This window comes from Eptatretus burgeri, chromosome 13 (assembly GCF_056783735.1).
Source record: "Eptatretus burgeri isolate ZD-2024b chromosome 13, Ebu_testis_v1, whole genome shotgun sequence".
Taxonomy (NCBI): domain Eukaryota; kingdom Metazoa; phylum Chordata; class Myxini; order Myxiniformes; family Myxinidae; genus Eptatretus; species Eptatretus burgeri.
The window spans coordinates 16,982,745-17,001,849 of record NC_140973.1 but is presented as its reverse complement, the minus strand read 5'-3'; the positions used below and the strand labels follow the sequence as shown (position 1 = coordinate 17,001,849).

Here is a 19,105-nt window from a genome sequence, read left to right as displayed (position 1 = left end):
ACCATCTTTGCGCACACCTTGCGCATTTCGAGATTTTCAGTGATGATGCTCCAGACAGTGTTCTTGTTGATGGAAAATTCCTCAGCAATCATCTGCACCGTGAGTCGACGATCTGCGCGCACCATCTGCTTCACACGCTCGATGTTGTCCGCCGTTCTGCTCGTTTTAGGTGTTCCAGACCGTGGATCGTCTTCAACCTCCTCACGTCCCTCTTTGAACCTCTTGTGCCATTCAAATGCACGTGTACGTGACATCGTTTCTTCCCTGTAGACTTGCTGCAGCATTGCGAAGGATTCGGAAGGTGTTTTGCCAAGCTTGGCAAGAAACTTCAGATTGGCTCTCTGCTCACGAATGATAGCGCGACGATTCAGACGAGACAATGTGTAAAGCACGACCTGTAAAAAATCACACAATGAGTGTTCAACAATCACCAATCATATATATTGTTGCGGATTCGCGCCCGCCGGCGTGCGGACGGCCACGTAACTCGAATCGCGGCACGTCGCCCACCGGACGGACAATCCAGTCGTGACCCTCTCGGACTAACGCCGGGAACTAGTCACGGGTGGACCTTTCGGTCTCACCACGATCGTGCCAATCGGCCGCCGCGTGGGATAGGGTTGCTCGCCAAATTCGACCTACCTAAGTACCCACACGGAGGGTAGACCGGGCGATCGCACCTCGCCGCAGGTCGACTTCGGACACGGGCCACTTTAAGCGACCCGTTCCGTACTATCGGGATAACCGAGCGGTGTTATTCGTCGGCCTCGACGGTTCGATTAATTATCGGGCGTTTTTGCCCACGACCAACCCTTTACGTGAAGCAAGATGGAGATTCAATAGAGGAAAAGACGAAGCGAAGCGGGAAAACAGTTCAACAATAAGCACATTTATTTCGCGATGAACGGAAAGCACACATATACAATTACACCAAAAGCAAATGTAATAGAAGAAGAAACACAATATTACACAAAAAGCAAATGCAACAATGCAGATCTAACCGACTACCGGGCACACGGCAACACTTATACAATTTTACTTCACAGACGGCGCCGACAACACGTATACCCAAAGCAAAAGAAAAGAACCACCCTCCAGGATGAGGCGGGCCTGGGGCCGAGACCGTGTCGAGCCTACCGTCTGATGATGAGACGCAGAGCGGCGGTGGCGCCTCAACTCCGCGGGCCTCGCGGACAGTGTCTGGTAGGGGGTGGGAAAGGGGCCCCCCTTTGTCGCACTATCTCAGCGCGGGGGGAAACAGGAGGGGGTTGCTGATGCTCGGGGGAAGGAGGATATCACCCTGTCTCGGGTCCCGCGGCGAGCGTCTCCTCCTCGACCTCGGTCGCGTTGCTGGCCTCTCTCTGTGCAACTCCCGGCACCGACGCGAACACCCCCTCGTCCGCCTTCGCCGCCGTCACCTCTCCACAGCTCCGTCTACTCGCCCTCTCCGTCTCCTCTCTTGGCTCGTCCCAACTCTTCACTCTTGACTTCTCCCACTTCTTTCCAGCTCCACCGGCGACTCTCTTGAACTCCGCACAACTGCTTTTACTGACGAACGCAGCCGTTTATATAAGCCCCGTGGCTTCGCTCTTTCACCCTTGACCCTCTGCCTCCGACCCTTCACCTCTCTAACTGGCTCCCCATTGGCCCGAGGAAAAGTGGGCGTGAATGCTTTTTGATCCATGTATTTGCATATAGCAACCGCCCTCCAACGCCCTGGAGGCGGGGCCAAATCGCCCCTCGCTCACCGATTGGACGGAACAAAAGTGGGCGTGAGTCGTTTTTGATCCGTTTTTCTTCGGAAAGTCTGTGATGTTTTTGAATACGCTGCTCGGTGCGCGCCCTACACGAGTCCAGTATCGGTGCCCACGAGTGGCGCGAGATGGTGTGGATGCGATGGTGGCGAGTTGTGACGGTAAAGGTCGTGGCTGTTGTTGTGAAGCGACGTTGTGGTTGGTGGTTGTTGTTGTGAAGCGGCGTTGTGGTTGGTGGTTGTTGTTGTGAAGCGGCGTTGTGGTTGGTGGTTGTTGTTGTGAAGCGGCGTTGTGGTTGGTGGTTGTTGTAAAGCGGCGTTGTGGTTGGTGGTTGTTGTGTGATGGCTGTTGAGACGTGGTTGGTGGTGGTAATAATGGCGGCTGGTCCAAAATAAAGATAGTAAAAGAAAAACGGCTATCCTGAAGAGTCGCAGCCCGCATGAATGACATTTATTCCCTCCAGACAACGGGTTTGGGCCTAACTACACATATACTTACAGAGATATCTCACCTAAGGGACCTGAATGGTGGTTTGCGAATTTGGTAACCACAACACTACCCCCTCCCCTTTTTACAGACTCGTCCCGAGTCGTCAAATTTTCGTGTGCCATCATGTGTAGTTTTCCCCTAGTACATTTTACCTACGGATCCCTGAGTGCGACATTCATGGTATTCGTGTCCCCAAAATAAATAACCTGAGGGCTGAGTAACTACCTAAATAAACTCACTCACACGGACGACTTAAATAAAATTGCCGGTGCTAAGACATACATGCCGGGGGCGCACTCATATTTACAGTACATCTTAACCTTAACTTACAAATTTTACACTAAACCATGGCCCAGGATCACTGAACTCTGCAAAAAGAAAGCAGTTAGCAGGGAGCCAGGCTGCTCACATGCAGTCTCTGGCTCAAACAATGCAGGTGACAGGGAACGTGGCCGGCTGCTCACACGCAGTCCAAGGCCTTCCCTTTTGAACTGAACGCAGTGAACCACAACGGTGCATGGGCTGCACAAATGCAGTCTCCGTGCCAGCTCAAGTGGCACACGCAATGAACACAACGAATGGATGGATGAATGGTTTGAACTGAACGCAGTGAACCACAACGGTGCATGGGCTGCACAAACGCAGTCTCCGTGCCAGCTCAAGTGGCACACGCAATGAACACAACGAATGGATGGATGAATGGTTTGAACTGAACGCAGTGAACCACAACGGTGCATGGGCTGCACAACCGTAGTCTCCGTGCCAGCTCAAGTGGCACACACAATGAACACAACGGATGGATGGATGGACACAAACACGGTGCACGGGCCGCCACTGCAGGCCCGTGTTGTAGCTGCCAACAGGGCAGTTCTCGCAGCTTGCAAACTGTTGCCTTGCGGATCCTGGCGCACATGGAAATGAACAGGGGGGGGGGGGGCAACGCAAAAATTGAACGGGACTGGTGAACAGGGGCAGTGAGCATGGCATGGCAAAGGCAGCAGGCAAACGCAGCCCGCAGAAGAAGGCCGCTGCAGGCAAACACAGCCGGCAGATGAACTGGCCGGCACAGGCCTTGAAGAAAAACAGCCAGCAGATGAAGTGGCCGGCACAGGCCTTGAAGCAAAACACGGCCAGCCGATGGCACAGGCCTTGCAGCAAAACAACAGCTGCCGATGAAGTTGGCCGGCCTCCGCCTTGAAGCAAAACACGGCCAGCCGATGAAGTTGGCCAGCCTTTGCCGTTCAGTGGAGGTTGGTGGAGGGGGTGCGGTGGTGCTGGCCACTTGGAAGGCGGGCTCGGACCTACCTACCTGTCTCCCTCCCACCTATCGCCTTTGCCTGTCACTGTACATACCCACTCCCTTAATTTGTCAAACCCCAATTTAGCCCCAACTTATTTTTTTATTATTATTTTTTTTTCTTTTACTTCCCCACTATAAATCGTCCCCTAACCCCCTGTACTGTCCTTGTTCGGCTAACCTATTCTGTCATCTAGCCTACTCCCAACCCCTACGTTCCCTTCCCGGAGGGGAGTAAGGGAGAGCTAACGTCCTGTGTCGAGGCCCAACTCAAGCCTCAGAATGGCCTCCACAGAGTTCGGCGATCTATAACACAAAGTGGGTCCAGCGGCCCACAACGAGAGCGAGGGGATGGATGGTGCGGAGGGGTACACTTCCTAATCTACCCAAACCATTTAACTGTTAAACTACCCCGGGGCTTTCAACAAGCGCCTCTCGCTTAAACTATTGGTTCTATCAACCCAGATTCCCGTCGCCTGTGTTGGTGTCCTCACAATTTCGGGCCTCGCCCCCAATTTTCTCTCCGTGCCCTCACACGGTCTCATGGCTGGGACACGTGGCTCCCTTTGGCAGGCACGACCCTCTGCCGATTCTCCGACGATGGCACCCCCGGGCACTACACTGCCTCCGAGCCTACCAGCTCCCTAACACCGGGGAGTGCCCCCCATGGCACCTCCGCTGAAACGCACACGTGGCAGGCTGGCTTCCCGGGCCCCTTTCCGAGGGTCACCCGTGCCCACAACACTGCCCACGCGGCTAATGGCACCCCGGGCCCCCGCACCAAGCAGGCACACCCGTGCCCACTACGCTATCCCGGCCCCCCATGGGCCCTTGGCCAACCACGGCCGACTAGCCTGGTGCCCGGGGTACCCACTCAGCGATACTCACTTTTCGCAGCCATGCTCCCAGCCCGTCAACAGGGCTCCTGCACCCCTCCAAACGGGTTTCGAGCCTACACACCCACCAACAACAAAACGACCTCCATTTTTCAATTTAACTAACCCCCTAACTCACTCTACACTGACCCCGGGGTCCCTTGGGCGGGAGTCACTCCTCCCCCCAATCACTCATCGCACCATGCATTCCCCATTCGCTCCACTCACACAGACCCGCTGGCCTCACTCACTCAACAAGTACTCACCTCACAACTCTTCAACACACACACCGCTGAACTCTGCCATCCTTCTAACTACCTCCCCTAACTAACTCGTGCTCCCACGTCGTCCCTTAAACTACAGCACGTTCCTTTTAACACTACGTAGCTAAGCTACGTCCCCACTACACATTCACTGTCTGTCACTGTCTTTTAAATCTATTCCCATTTTCCCATCCTAAATCTGGCTACAATCCCTCTACCTAATCCATTCCATGGACTCCATGAGGACTTACCCCTGCCCCATGAAGTCGGTCTAGCTAAGCTAACCCTTCCCCCTAACTAGTTTCCATCCTGTGCCCTGAGTAAGGGGGTCTTCCACCCCTTGCCCAGGAATCCTGTGCACCCGAAAGTGAGGCTTGCTTCTTTTTTTTTTTTTTTTTTTCCATGCACATCACCAGCGCGGCAACTCAGAGCTCGCGCACTTTGCACCTGCCCGTGACGTCATGCAGCTGCACGTGTTCCTCGTCCCTCCTTGGACGGTACCATCCGGCAGGGATACCTCTCCTGCCGGATTCCAACCCCACGTGCAGCCATGGCGTCACCGTGCGCATAAAAAAAACAAGCCCCACGTCTCGAGGGGTTCCCCACGCGAACACATGTGCTTTGCCCGTTGGAGCTTAACACGCACGATCGCGTGGAGAACCCGTCCGGTCCAAATCCGAAATCCTGCCTAAACTTTGTCCGTCCGCGGGATCGGCAAATCCACCGCATGCGTTTCCGGACCGGGACTTCACTCTCGCAAGCGAGCACGTGGGGGCCTCGTGCGTTGCACAGCACGGACCTCGTGCTCACTGCTGGGTGAACCCGGCACGGTCCCCGAAACAACTACAGCCGCAACTCGGCTTCCTTTCCTCTCATGTCGCCGTCGTCGCCATTCGACCCACGCACACCTGCGTGTTACGACGCTCACACTCCACACCATTACATTCACACCGGGAGACGCGGCTGCGTGCTCCCGCATGCCAACCGACATCTCCCTCACATACCGCTCTCTCACACACACGGTCTCCCTTGCATAAACCATACCACTCACACGTGGTGCTCCATTCACTCGCGGCCTTCCACTCACTCGTGCCTCACTACTCACACAAACCATACTACTCACACACGCGGGGGCACTCATCCGCGGTGCCTCATCCATACACCGTCCCTCACTCACACACGCGGGGGCACTCACCCGCGGTGCCTCATCCACACTGGCCGTTTCATCCACACACACGGCCTCCTCCACACACGGTGCCTCATCCACACACGGCGTGCTGGGAAGCACGCACTCCGGCACCATCGCCACCACACCACCCACACACGGGGTCGCTTCCACACATGGGGACGCACTCACGCCTTGCACCACACACACAGGGACAACCACACTGGGGATTCGTGTCCCCACAAGGGTCTCCGGGGCCTCTATACCCCCCAAGCTCTCCGTGCACCCGTCCACAGCACCCGTCCTCTCAACCTCGCAATGCACGACCGAACTCACCTGGTCGTGACTCGCCTCAAGGGGGCATACTCCCTCCCCTCGTTCCTGGAGGAGGCCATCCAGCTGCTCGCACTGGGTCTCTACCCAGTCCGCCAGCTCACCCCCATGATCCTCCACTACCTCCGTGTGTGTGCGTGCGTCACTTACCCCGTCTTCATCGTGCAGTCTTCCCTCTATCGTTCCCATCTCCCGTGTCTCTGCCAACTCAGTCACCTCTTCACCCTTTACCTCCCTTGTCTCTATTTTTATTTCCTTTGTCGTCACCTCGTGTCTCGTCTCGCACGTTTTGGTCTCCCCATTTAATTTTTCCCTTTCGGTCATCGTCACGACCCTCGCCCAACACGCCCCCCGAATTATTTTTTCACCCGCCTCCACCGCGGGCCTGTCAGCCGTTGCACCCCCTCCCAGCTCGTTCGTTCCTACACGTGGAGTCGCCATTTTAAGCTCCCTGCTAACGGCCTTCATGCCCGCCTGCAGGCATCGGCCCATGTTCTGCGTCTCACCCCGCAGCTTTTTCGTTTCTTCCTTCATTTGCTTGCTCATGCTTTTTATTTCGTTTATAAATTCATTTGCGTTTGTATCCATCTTTTCGTTTATGTTCGCATTTATCTTCGCTGTCATTTCCGCATTCATCTTTTGTGCATTCGCAACCATCTTCGCTGTCATTTCCGCATTCATTTTTGCCAGCATGGTGAATAGCTGGGCCATGTCGGGTGCGCTTGGGTGAGCCGTTTCTGCAGGGGTTGGGGAAGGGTTTTGGTGGAGAGGGGGAGGGGAGGTGTCATACACCGCGGCCGCTGCCGCACCCATTTAGGGCTCTGGGTTCAGTTGGGCGAGTTCGTTTTCCTGTACAACCAACATTTCCTGCACGGGGATTTCATCCTGAGCCATGGATTCTACACATTCTACATCCATTTCTAATGCCCCCGGCTCCCGCTCGCCTTGAGACGCCATCTTGCTTCTCTTAAAGGGTTAATTTAGCTCGCTCGTAATTTGGAGGGAATCGGGGGTCGCTCCTCTCACCCCTGGACCGATTCCCGTGAATTTAGCTGGAGACAGGAGAGCCCGTTTTCCCGATCTCCGATACCAGTGCCGCGAGGAGGGCGATGGGTTTATATCGCACGACCTGACACCAGTGTTGCGGATTCGCGCCCGCCAGCGTGCGGACGGCCACGTAACTCGAATCGCGGCACGTCGCCCACCGGACGGACAATCCAGTTGTGACCCTCTCGGACTAACGCCGGGAACTAGTCACGGGTGGACCTTTCGGTCTCACCACGATCGTGCCAATCGGCCCCCGCGTGGGATAGGGTTGCTCGCCAAATTCGACCTACCTAAGTACCCACACGGAGGGTAGACCGGGCGATCGCACCTCGCCGCAGGTCAACTTCGGACACGGGCCACTTTAAGCGACCCGTTCCGTACTATCGGGATAACCGAGCGGTGTTATTCGTCGGCCTCGACGGTTCGATTAATTATCGGGCGTTTTTGCCCACGACCAACCCTTTACGTGAAGCAAGATGGAGATTCAATAGAGGAAAAGACGAAGCGAAGCGGGAAAACAGTTCAACAATAAGCACATTTATTTCGCGATGAACGGAAAGCACACATATACAATTACACCAAAAGCAAATGTAATAGAAGAAGAAACACAATATTACACAAAAAGCAAATGCAACAATGCAGATCTAACCGACTACCGGGCACACGGCAACACTTATACAATTTTACTTCACAGACGGCGCCGACAACACGTATACCCAAAGCAAAAGAAGAGAACCACTCTCCAGGATGAGGCGGGCATGGGGCCGAGACCGGGTCGGGCCTACCATCTGATGATGAGACGCAGAGCGGCGGTGGCGCCTCAACTCCGCGGGCCTCGCGGACAGTGTCTGGTAGGGGGTGGGAAAGGGGCCCCCTTTGTCGCACTATCTCAGCGCGGGGGGAAACAGGAGGGGGTTGCTGATGCTCGGGGGAAGGAGGATATCACCCTGTCTCGGGTCCCGCGGCGAGCGTCTCCTCCTCGACCTCGGTCGCGTTGCTGGCCTCTCTCTGTGCAGCTCCCGGCACCGACGCGAGCACCCCCTCGTCCGCCTTCGCCGCCGTCACCTCTCCACAGCTCCGTCTACTCGCCCTCTCCGTCTCCTCTCTTGGCTCGTCCCAACTCTTCACTCTTGACTTCTCCCACTTCTTTCCAGCTCCACCGACGACTCTCTTGAACTCCGCACAACTGCTTTTACTGACGAACGCAGCCGTTTATATAAGCCCCGTGGCTTCGCTCTTTCACCCTTGACCCTCTGCCTCCGACCCTTCACCTCTCTAACTGGCTCCCCATTGGCCCGAGGAAAAGTGGGCGTGAATGCTTTTTGATCCATGTATTTGCATATAGCGACCGCCCTCCAACGCCCTGGAGGCGGGGCCAAATCGCCCCTCGCTCACCGATTGGACGGAACAAAAGTGGGCGTGAGTCGTTTTTGATCCGTTTTTCTTCGGAAAGTCTGTGATGTTTTTGAATACGCTGCTCGGTGCGCGCCCTACACGAGTCTAGTATCGGTGCCCACGAGTGGCGCGAGATGGTGTGGATGCGATGGTGGCGAGTTGTGACGGTAAAGGTCGTGGCTGTTGTTGTGAAGCGGCGTTGTGGTTGGTGGTTGTTGTTGTGAAGCGGCGTTGTGGTTGGTGGTTGTTGTTGTGAAGCGGCGTTGTGGTTGGTGGTTTTTGTTGTGAAGCGGCGTTGTGGTTGGTGGTTGTTGTTGTGAAGCGGCGTTGTGGTTGGTGGTTGTTGTTGTAAAGCGGCGTTGTGGTTGGTGGTTGTTGTGTGATGGCTGTTGAGACGTGGTTGGTGGTGGTAATAATGGCGGCTGGTCCAAAATAAAGATAGTAAAAGAAAAACGGCTATCCTGAAGAGTCGCAGCCCGCATGAATGACATTTATTCCCTCTAGACAACGGGTTTGGGCCTAACTACACATATACTTACCGAGATATCTCACCTAAGGGACCTGAATGGTGGTTTGTGAATTTCGTCAACCACAACAATATATTGCTGGAATGTTGTGAAAGATTCATTCAAGTTGTGTAAGAGGAGCACACAGCAGGCTCAGTCCCGTTACCTTTTAGATGGACCTCGTATGTATGTATGTATGTATGTATGTATGTATGTATGTATATATATATATATATATATATATATATATATATATATATATATATATATATATATTCTTGCGAATTCGCGCCCGCCGGCGTGCAAACGGCCACGTCACTCGAATCGCGACAGCCTCGCCCACCGGACGGACAATTCAGTTGTGACCCTCCGGGAACTATCGCCCGGAGCCAGTCATGGGTGGGCCTTTTGACCTCACCACAATCGTGCCAATCGGCCACCCGCGTAGGATAGGGTTGTTTGCCAAACTCGACCTACCTAAGGACCCACGCGGATGGTAAACCGGGCGATCGTACCTCGCCGCAGGTCGAATCCGGACACGAGCTGCTTGGGCGGCCCGTTCCGTACTATCGGGATAACCGAGCAGTGTTATCGTCGACCTCGACGGTTCAGATTATTTACGGGGCGTTTTGCACCCACTACGGACCCTTTACATGAAGCAGGATGGAGGGTCAATAAAGAAAAGACGAAGCGAAACGGGAAAACAGTTCACACAAAGCACATTTATTTCCTGGCACACGGAAAGCACATATATACAGCCATACAGTCAAAATGCACATATAGCAACCAAAACAAAAGCAACAATGACGCAGAGTTACTACCGACTACGCGCACACACGGCAACACTTATACAGTTCTACTTTACAGACGGCGCCAACACACATTTACACAAAAGCAAAGGAAAGAAGCCACCCTCATAGACAAGGGAGCAGACAGGCCTGTAGGCCAAATGTGCGTGTGACCTGGAGGAGCGGCCAGGTCCGCGAGACCGGGGGGGGGGTCCGACCCGCGTCCTCCTGATGCGTTGACGGACGAGCCGCAAATGTGGCCGCGCGGCTGTGCCCCGACTCCGTGTTCCTTGGCGGGTTTCGTTGGCACGACGTTTGGAGTGGGGTGGGAATGGGGCCCACTTTTTGCACTATCTCAGCGTGGGGGAAAGGGGGAATTGTTGATGCCCTGGGGGAGGAGAATGGCTGGCTGGCTTGGGTCCCACGACGAGCGATCCCACACCGCGACCTCGTCGCCGACTGCCGTCCTCGCCTCGGTCCCGAACTCCTTTGCCTCTTCCCGCAACTCTTCTCAGCCGACTCCAGAACCCAACTCTTTGCCACACCAATGACTTCGCCACCCGACTCCACTTTTTATAGGCTGGCAGGAGCAGCTAATATGCAAATATTCGGATCAGGATGACCTCAGGGGCGGAGCCACGCTCGCCCATTGGTCGGAGGAAATGGGGGCGTGAACCTCCCCTGATCCTAGAATTTGCATATATCGATTTCACACAGACGCGCCTGGAGGCGGGGCCAAGCCGCCCTGCGCTTGCTAATTGGACGGAGGAGAAGTGGGCGTGTAGCGTTCTTGATCTGAATTTTCCCTCGGAAAGGCCACTATTTGCGTTCGCGGCTCGGTGCGCTCGGCACCAATCGCCGAACGGGCCCGAGACAGCCCGACGTTCAGTGTTCACATGTGGTGTGGGAATGGCTGTAGAAGGAGAGAGGTGAAGGTGGTGGAGGGTTTTCGGTGGTGGTTGATGGTTATGGTGCCGTTGGGAATGGCGGTGATGCAATGTTTGCGGGATTGAGTTGTGAAGGTAAAGGTCATGGCTGTTGGCGTTGTTGTTGTTGTTGTTGTCTGAGGGTTAGAGCGTGGTTGTAGTTGGTGACGATGGCTGGCGTGGTGGTTAAGGTGGTTGTGTGATGGCGGTTGAGATGTGGTTGGTTCAAAATAAAGATAGAACAGAAAAACGCCTAACTCAAAGGATCGCAGCCCGAATGAATCACATAAATTCCCTCTATACAACGGGTTTGGGCTAACTACACATGTACTTAGAGATATCTCACCTACGGGCCCTGAATGGTGGTTTGCGAATTTCCACAGCTGTAACAAAAAATATATATATATATATATATATATATATATATATATATATATATATATATATATATATATATATATATATATATTCCTTTTCCCCACTCTAAATATATATACATAATATGTCGATGGCCCCTTTTGGATCATGCTTATCCATCGTTATTTTATCTTCCATCATTACTCCATCTAGATTCTAGACTGATAGCACTAACTGTAAAAATCACAGCCGTGTCTCCAACATGGGGAGGAGTGGGTTGTTGGTTAACTGGGTACATCTTTATGATTGTACTTCAGTGGAGAATGGAAAATAATTGGCTTTCGGTTGTTATCGTACATTGGATTAGCAAATAACCTGGTTGACATGTTGAATTGTTAAAGTAGTGTATTTCCAAAATGGGGTTGTATCCACAACCCTAACATATTCTGCCTTACCTTTCAGATGTCAAACGAACCACCTGCACTTCCCCAAAAGCCAAAACATCTTGTGAGCTCTCAACTAGACATCATGCTGCTGAGTTCCAGAACTCGCTCGACTCCAAAACTGCAACCTATTACCACCCAGGCAGCGTCGAATATTGCACAATACCAGCAGAAAGGAAATTTGAAGTCTCCATCTTTAAAGTCACCAGCATTTTCTCGATCGAATGAGGAGAAGGCACTTGACCATTTAGCAGAAGATTCCATTAATGTACAGGAACCAGAAAAAGTGATAAGGTTGGACCCTAATGCTTCATTCCCTTCTGAGCCTTTCCTAGAAGTACAAGATAAATCTTTTGGTGCAGCTGAAATTTCGAATTCAGATAAAGTTTCATCAGCCAACGTGGCTCAAGCAATGCCGACACTTGTTCCATCTCCGAAGTCCAATTTGCCTTCCTCGGGTTCAGCATCAGCTCATGCACCAAATATGCAATTACGAAGGCAACAGCTTGTGGTCAAGGCATTGCCGATTCCCTCAAGTGGAACCTTCTTTTCCGCACACACGCTTCCACTCCCTCATGCTCATAACTTCCAGGAGGCTGTACACATCAGAACACAGGGGTCTAAAGGCCCTATCCCAGTTGGTGGGTCGTGTGGTTTTTCTCTTTCATATTATTTCTATATATTGTTTATTTATGAGGTGAATGTTTTGAACAAACTTACTTTTTTAACCATGTATGGCCAGCTCAAGAACAAATTGGTTTAAGTTGGCCATCGCCGAGATGATTTGCCAATTGCAATACCAGGTGAATTATTTGTGGGGAAATAAATTCACCTGATGTTGCCCAGAGAAAACGACTCGCACTTGTGCAAGTCCCAGGCATTTTCCAAGTAAACTTCAAATGCATTGACATTATCTGCATTTCAAATTTGTTTCCAAATTAAAGTTATTATTTATTTATTTTTCAAAAATACCACTTTGTGCAATGCATTCGTCTGGCCAAGGAAATGCAAAAGGCCAACCACGAAAAAATAGTATCCGACTGCAGAGCCTACTTGAATCCAGGGTCATTCCGTGCCAACTCACCAAAGGGTCCCCAGTTCACCTCCTCAGATTTTGCTGTAAAAATTCTTAAATGTAGATCTATATGGCTCTACCCACCATGCAAAAGATTAGCTTTCAATTCCTCATAGTTAAAAAAATATCTATCTCAAGAGACCTTTGAAATTTGGCCCTGAAAATGCCAAATGTGAAAAACGCATTTTTTTCCCATCTTCAGTGGCTTATCATTTTCTAATGGACTCCTCTAGAAAGCTAATATTGCAAATATTTGTTAATTGGCTTCCTATAGATAGCTTCCTAAATATTTTTAGCTTCCTATAGAGTGAGAAATATGCATCCCAGAGGCTATCTGATGTCATAATTGAAATATTTGGATGCCAATTACTAAATATTTGCAATATTAACTTTCTAGAGGAGTCCATTATGAAATTATGAGCCCCTGAAGTTGAAAAAAATGCGTTTTCACATTTGGCATTTTTAGGGCCAAATTTCAAAGGTCTCTAGAGATAGATATTTTTTAAACAATGAGGAATTGAAAGCTAATCTTTTGCATAGTGGGTAGAGCCATATAAATCTACATTTAAGAATTTTTCCAGCAAAATCTGAGGAGGTGACCTGGGGAGGTTTTTGAAATTTAGGTGAGTTGGCACGGAATGACCCTCCAGGAAAAAGCCACCCAGGACCTTGTGATCTCTTATTTCTTTTTCTTTTTTTTTTTGCTAGTTTTTTGGACAGAAGCAGACACCTCAACTAAACTGTCTGACTCACCTTGACTCAAAGGGGCACCTATTGGTGCAGAATGAAAATCATTATGGCTATTGTAAAGTACAAAACTTGGATATGACATCAATAGCTGCTCGTCCGTACATCATAAGAAGTGCTCCATAAATAATGTTCATTTGGTGCTGAACCTGGAGCAACATGAGGGTGATTATAGTTATTTGCTGACGAATCTCATATGAGAGGCAAGCTAGAGGTGACTTGGGTGAAGCCCCCAGCGATGTTGAAGCAATTTTCCTCGGATTCACCAGAGTTGGGGCCTCGAGTCCGCGACTCGGACTCGAGTTGTACTCATCTCGTATCCCAAAACCTTGCAACTTGCGACTTGACGAAATTGACTTTGGACTTGGTGTCTGTGTACTTGCGACTTGCTTCCAACTTACATGCGACTTGAGGTTGTCATGACTTTTTCACAATGTTCGGAAAATAATCGTTGAATAAACATTGAATTAAAACTAGGTTGAAAATAAGTGGTAAATGATTTTCAGTCATCAGCATGCATTCATGTGTAAAGACTCATTTTTTTTTAGCTAAAGATCATTGTGGCCTACCTCGAGGCCTATCAAGTCGAAACAGCTCGGATCCGTTAGTCTGTGGTGGATGCGATAAGAATATAATGAAGGATGTTGGGTTCCCTCCACATTAACGACTGTTTAAAAATGTAATCATATGTTGTACAGAATTGGCTGAATAGTTTGTGAACAGGTGAAGTCGTGACAACCTCCGTTGTGTGACCCCGAGTCCTCCTGGCAAGTTTGGTTTAGTTTGGATAGGTAACGACGGAATGTATCATGGTCAGACAACAGACAGACAGATGCCAAATTGCGTATTTTAGTACGATGTTACTTCTATGGGTGCTCGATCATAATGAAGGTGCACAAAGCAATAACACGAAGCTTTTTTTCTTCCGTTCAGTGTATTCACATCCCATTGTGGTACCGATAAAGAAGCTCCTTATTGGAACAGAAAATAATGAGACCCAAGTTCTTCAAACAAACCCTGGAGAAAAAATGCACGTGAATGGCATGCCAGGAACCGGCCCAAGTGAGGATGAGGGATACGAGATGCATCCACCACGGCCAATCAGTCCGACCAAGTTGCTGCCCTTTTTGGGTCTCTCCCGTACCGAGATCAGTGATACTGACCTGGAGGCTCTGAGGCAGCGTCTCACAAATGCTCCACGGCCCATAAAGAAGCGCAGTTCGCTCACGGAGCCTGAAGGTCCCAACGGGCCCAACCTGCAACGCTTGCTCATGCAGCGCTTCCAAGACCGGCAAGCTGTTGTAAATGCAGCTGCTTTGCTTAGTTCATCGTCTTCTGCTTCCACGGCGGTAGAGGATGTTCACAGAGATTCTCAGGAAAGCCAGCAACAACATGTGGATGAAGTTGCTGTTAATGATATGCATCCAGAAGTAATTGAGGATGAACTTCTGCATGAAAGCTTGTTGCCACCTCCACCTTCAAGAGAGGTCTGTAATTGTGTACCCCATAGTTGAGGCTATTTTTTTCTCATTTGCATCCTTAAAATTGGCGTGTGATGATTAGTATACTTGTACAATATTATTGTTTATAATTTAAAAAAAAATTGTCCGACTTCCAACACAAAATGCTCAACAATGTTTTGTTTTTTTTCCACCCCAACTTGGCAGGATGATCATTTGGTGCCAGAAGAGGAAGAAATTTTTCCCAGCCCGTACCAATTGCCAGACGTTTCTGTTGAAGAGTCGCCATCCGATGGTTATGCAAGTGAAGAAATATTCATTCCAGATCCACCTCGTACTCCTCCACCCCCATATCCAGCTAGCCCAGAGCATGAAAACAACCGTGTCCCAGAAATAATTTCTTCTACCCCACCAATTCCTCCGGTAGATGGCCATTAGCGAAGCAAGGCCGAACACATGACGAGCATTTTCATTCCTCATTGAAAGTTATTCCTCATTTGCAATCTCCTTCTCTAACCGATCTCTATTACAGGGGAAGTGCTCCAACCTGAAGAATCTGTCATCCATAAAGTTACGGGTTGCTAAAAAGGTTCGGTTTGACGCGTACGCCCTATTGCTGGATGCTTCCCTTGAAGGTGACTTTGATCTACTTGAGCAAATTTTTCCCTTGGTGAGTATGGGGCACAAGACAGCACAAATCCCAACCACTTGAGAGGCATGGGGTGTGCATGAATAAAGGGCCCCTCTACTTATTACGTACCACGTGTGAGAGGGGTCAGAAATGTCACGTTTGCGGTATGTAATAAATAGATGGCCCCAAAGGGGTAACTTTTGTTGTGTGCAAGACTAAAGTGGTTTCTTTGCCGAACCTACGAGCATCTATCCTGTATACGTGCTGTGCAAATAATTTTTTTTATTTTTAAACTATGCCGTATGCAAACTTTACCTTGTAATAAGCTGGAGTTGTTTTAAATATTAAATACGAGCAAAAGTACCTGGCATTGCTCGGCAACACCGGGTCCCCTCCTCCAGACTCCCACCCCTTCCCCGCGACAGGTGATGGTTGGTGTGTTTATAAATTATGAATTGTGAGTAGATAACTGTTTAAAACCCATCCTAAGGTGTGTCGTGGTAAACAACAAAAATAAAAATTAAAAGTGTAATCCGATAAAGTTTCGTCGCAAGAGATCTTGGCAGCTCAGAGGAGTAGCGTCACAAACAAACGTCTCATTCGCTTTTATATGGAAGATAACATCGCTCGAAGCTCCTAAGGAAATGAAATAACATCCTAAATGAAAGCAGATCGGACAAAAGAGGGAAACGATGTGATCTCGTGTTTAAAATAAATAAATAAAACAAATTCCCACTACTTTTTTTTCACCTCGGCACCGCACGACACCGCGGGGCCCGCACTTTGTACTTTGATCCATCGACCAGTTATTACAGAGGAGAATAGGATGTATTTTTTGTTGTGTTTATCAGAGTGACGGTATGTGCAGAGTGAACACTGTGTACGTACATAGCGTGGGGTAGTGCATGTGATTGAACGAACACACATACACATTTATTATTATCATAGATGAGTTTCCTTGTAAGGAACTTCGATACAGGAGAAGGCCATTCGGCCCATCAAGGCTGCGCAATGGTTGCCAACTTATGGTTGTCCATGCTCTATCCTTTTAAATGTTTAGTGTCAAGTCAGCATTTGAATGGCTCTTCCAAGAGGGGCTGACCCCCTCCCCCCCACCCACCCACCTCTTTCTGCTCTTCCTTTGTTTTGTTGCTCTAGCTCTTCCAAGAGCGTTGGCTGTTTACAAAAAAAACAACAAGGAAGCAGCACGTGCCATTCTTGAAGTCTTCCATGTGACTCGGCTCGGGTTCGAACCACCATCCTCCCCAACTCAGAGCAGACGCTCTAACCATTATCGGGTTCGAACCACCATCCTCCCAACTCAGAGCAGACGCTCTAACTGAGTCTGATAAAACCTTAATAAATACTTTTAGATGGAAGAAAAAAAAAAGGGGGCAGGGGGCAGAGGGCTAAACACAAGCAGTCTTGCAATGGAACACATAGATGATGGTGAAATCTTTTGTGTGGTTCTGGGGACATCATCTTCTCCTCCTTCTTCTCCTTCCTCCTCCTAATTCCCTCCATTATGGGTGGAGGCCTTATGGTACCAAGCCGCTGCTGCCCCACCTTTTGTACAACACTCCTCCACTGCCCTCTATCCCCAGCCAACTCTCACCACCCCCCATCTTACTTGCATCCCTCCTCACACCATCTTGGAAAAGTCCTTGCAACATGTCCCGTGATGCTATTTGGAGAGAAAAAATTTTTTAATGGTGCAATTGGTTCACATTACATGATGGACAATGACTTCAGGTTTTGTCATTATGCTTCATAAATCACAATGGTATTGCAAATTGCAAACAGGGGCAATACTCCTGGGTGCTCAACTGGTAGCAGCTGGTTAAGATAACCAGGGAACCAATGGTCGGCAGGGATGACCCACAAAATATGTAATGGAGAAGAAAGTAAATAGCTCTGGAATTTTTTTTTTTTTTTTGAAATGTCATGAACAAACTTTGGTACATCACAGGTGTTGAAGTATGCCTGGTGTTGGCTTAATGGTTATGGTGGTGAGCTTGGGTTCCTGGGATCCTGAGTTCAAATCCCACTCTGCTGTTGAATTAATACCAGGTGGGGTTGACTCTGCCCGTCATCCTTCCGAAGTCGGCAAAATGAGTGCCGGCTTGCTGGTGTCCTGTGTCGGAGTGGTGACCCGTCCAGGATTGTGTCCAATAGCCAAGGAGACTGCTAATAGGCAGCACCGATGCTCTGAACAGAGTATGGTCCCAATGGATGGATGGATGGATGGATGGGAGTTGAAGGTTGTGGTCAAGCTTCATCGAAATTGTGTTTGCAATTTTGGACAAAAAAGAAAATACATATTTTTGGGGGCAACCCCCCTCTTACCCCCCTAAGATTTTTATAAGACCCCTAAGTTAGACCCTTACACCCTTAGTCTATTATTCTATTCGACACTTAGACCCCTGTTTTTTATTTGTTTTGTTTTTTTATTTTAATGCCATGAACAAACTTTGGCACATACACAGTGATGAAAGTTGTGGTAAAGTTTCATCGAAATCGTAAATTGATTTGCGGACGGACGGACGGCGCGCCATACCATAAGCTTCCCGGAACTACATTCCAGGTGAGCTAAAAATGAACACAATATGTTTGATTGAAAGCCATGAGGTTATGTGTGCTCAGATGGAAGCACCAAATGGACCAACTCTAACGTTCTTTGGATCCCTGTGTTGTCTTCTTGGTCTGACCACAAAGTAAGTTCTGCATGTTCTTGTGCTATAGTAACCGACCAGTTGTTGTGATGCTTCATTCAGGTCGACAACCCCAACCAACCGAACGATGACGGAATCACTGCCTTGCACAATGCCGTGTGCTCTGGGATGCAATCCGCCGTCGTCTTCCTCCTGCAGCGTGGCTTGGATGTGAATGCTGCAGATCGAGACGGCTGGTAAGCATTCATTCATCGGCCCTGATGGTGTTCCCCCTTCTTTTTCTGCTGTTCATTTTGTTCTGCTGCTTCCTGATCTGTTCTGTATTACAGCTTTTCCATGAGCCTTGACTCTGTATATACAAAAAAAAAAAACGACTTGAGATGATAGACTTGGGAAGACAGTTCCACAAGTAATAAAAGAGGGATATGGAAGAATGGAGGTGACCATTAAGCTTCGACTTGAGGAGGGTAACAAGAACAGGGTTTCTCGGAGAATGTGTGTGACCTGGTTGGTTTGTTCCTGTATTTATTCAGGACACCCCTGCACTGTGCAGCCTCCATAAACAATGCCGTCTTGTGCAAGGCCTTGGTGGAGGCGGGTGCTGCAGTCCTCGCTACGACGTACAGCGATCATCAGACACCGGCGGATAAATGTGATCCCATGGCAGCGGGTTTCCAGCAGTGTGCTCAGTTCATGTACGGTGCGTACCGAGAGCACGCTTTTGTTCTGAAGCCATGAGACACCCGTGCACTAATTTGATGGCCCGATACATCGGTTCTCATTGTCCTGTGGGTTACTAGTCTTATTGATTTATTGGATGTTGGTTTTCTTTTTTTTGGAGGTGGGAGACTGGTCTTATTTATTTATTTGTTTTGTGAGACT

At 49.8% G+C, this 19,105-nt stretch overlaps 1 protein-coding gene across 4 annotated transcripts in view; it reads left to right on the top strand.

Annotated features, from left to right (window-relative positions):
- Window positions 1-19,105, top strand: part of LOC147013944 (apoptosis-stimulating of p53 protein 2-like) — an 85,453-nt gene that overhangs the window by 44,047 nt on the left and 22,301 nt on the right. For all 4 annotated transcript variants that reach the window (XM_085851348.1, XM_085851347.1, XM_085851350.1 and 1 more), the window contains 6 exons: window positions 11,658-12,279; window positions 14,394-14,947; window positions 15,128-15,343; window positions 15,453-15,590; window positions 18,326-18,459; window positions 18,757-18,923. In XM_085851348.1, the coding sequence (XP_085707474.1) occupies window positions 11,658-12,279; window positions 14,394-14,947; window positions 15,128-15,343; window positions 15,453-15,590; window positions 18,326-18,459; window positions 18,757-18,923 (1,831 nt within the window). The remainder of the gene's footprint in view (window positions 1-11,657; window positions 12,280-14,393; window positions 14,948-15,127; window positions 15,344-15,452; window positions 15,591-18,325; window positions 18,460-18,756; window positions 18,924-19,105) is intronic.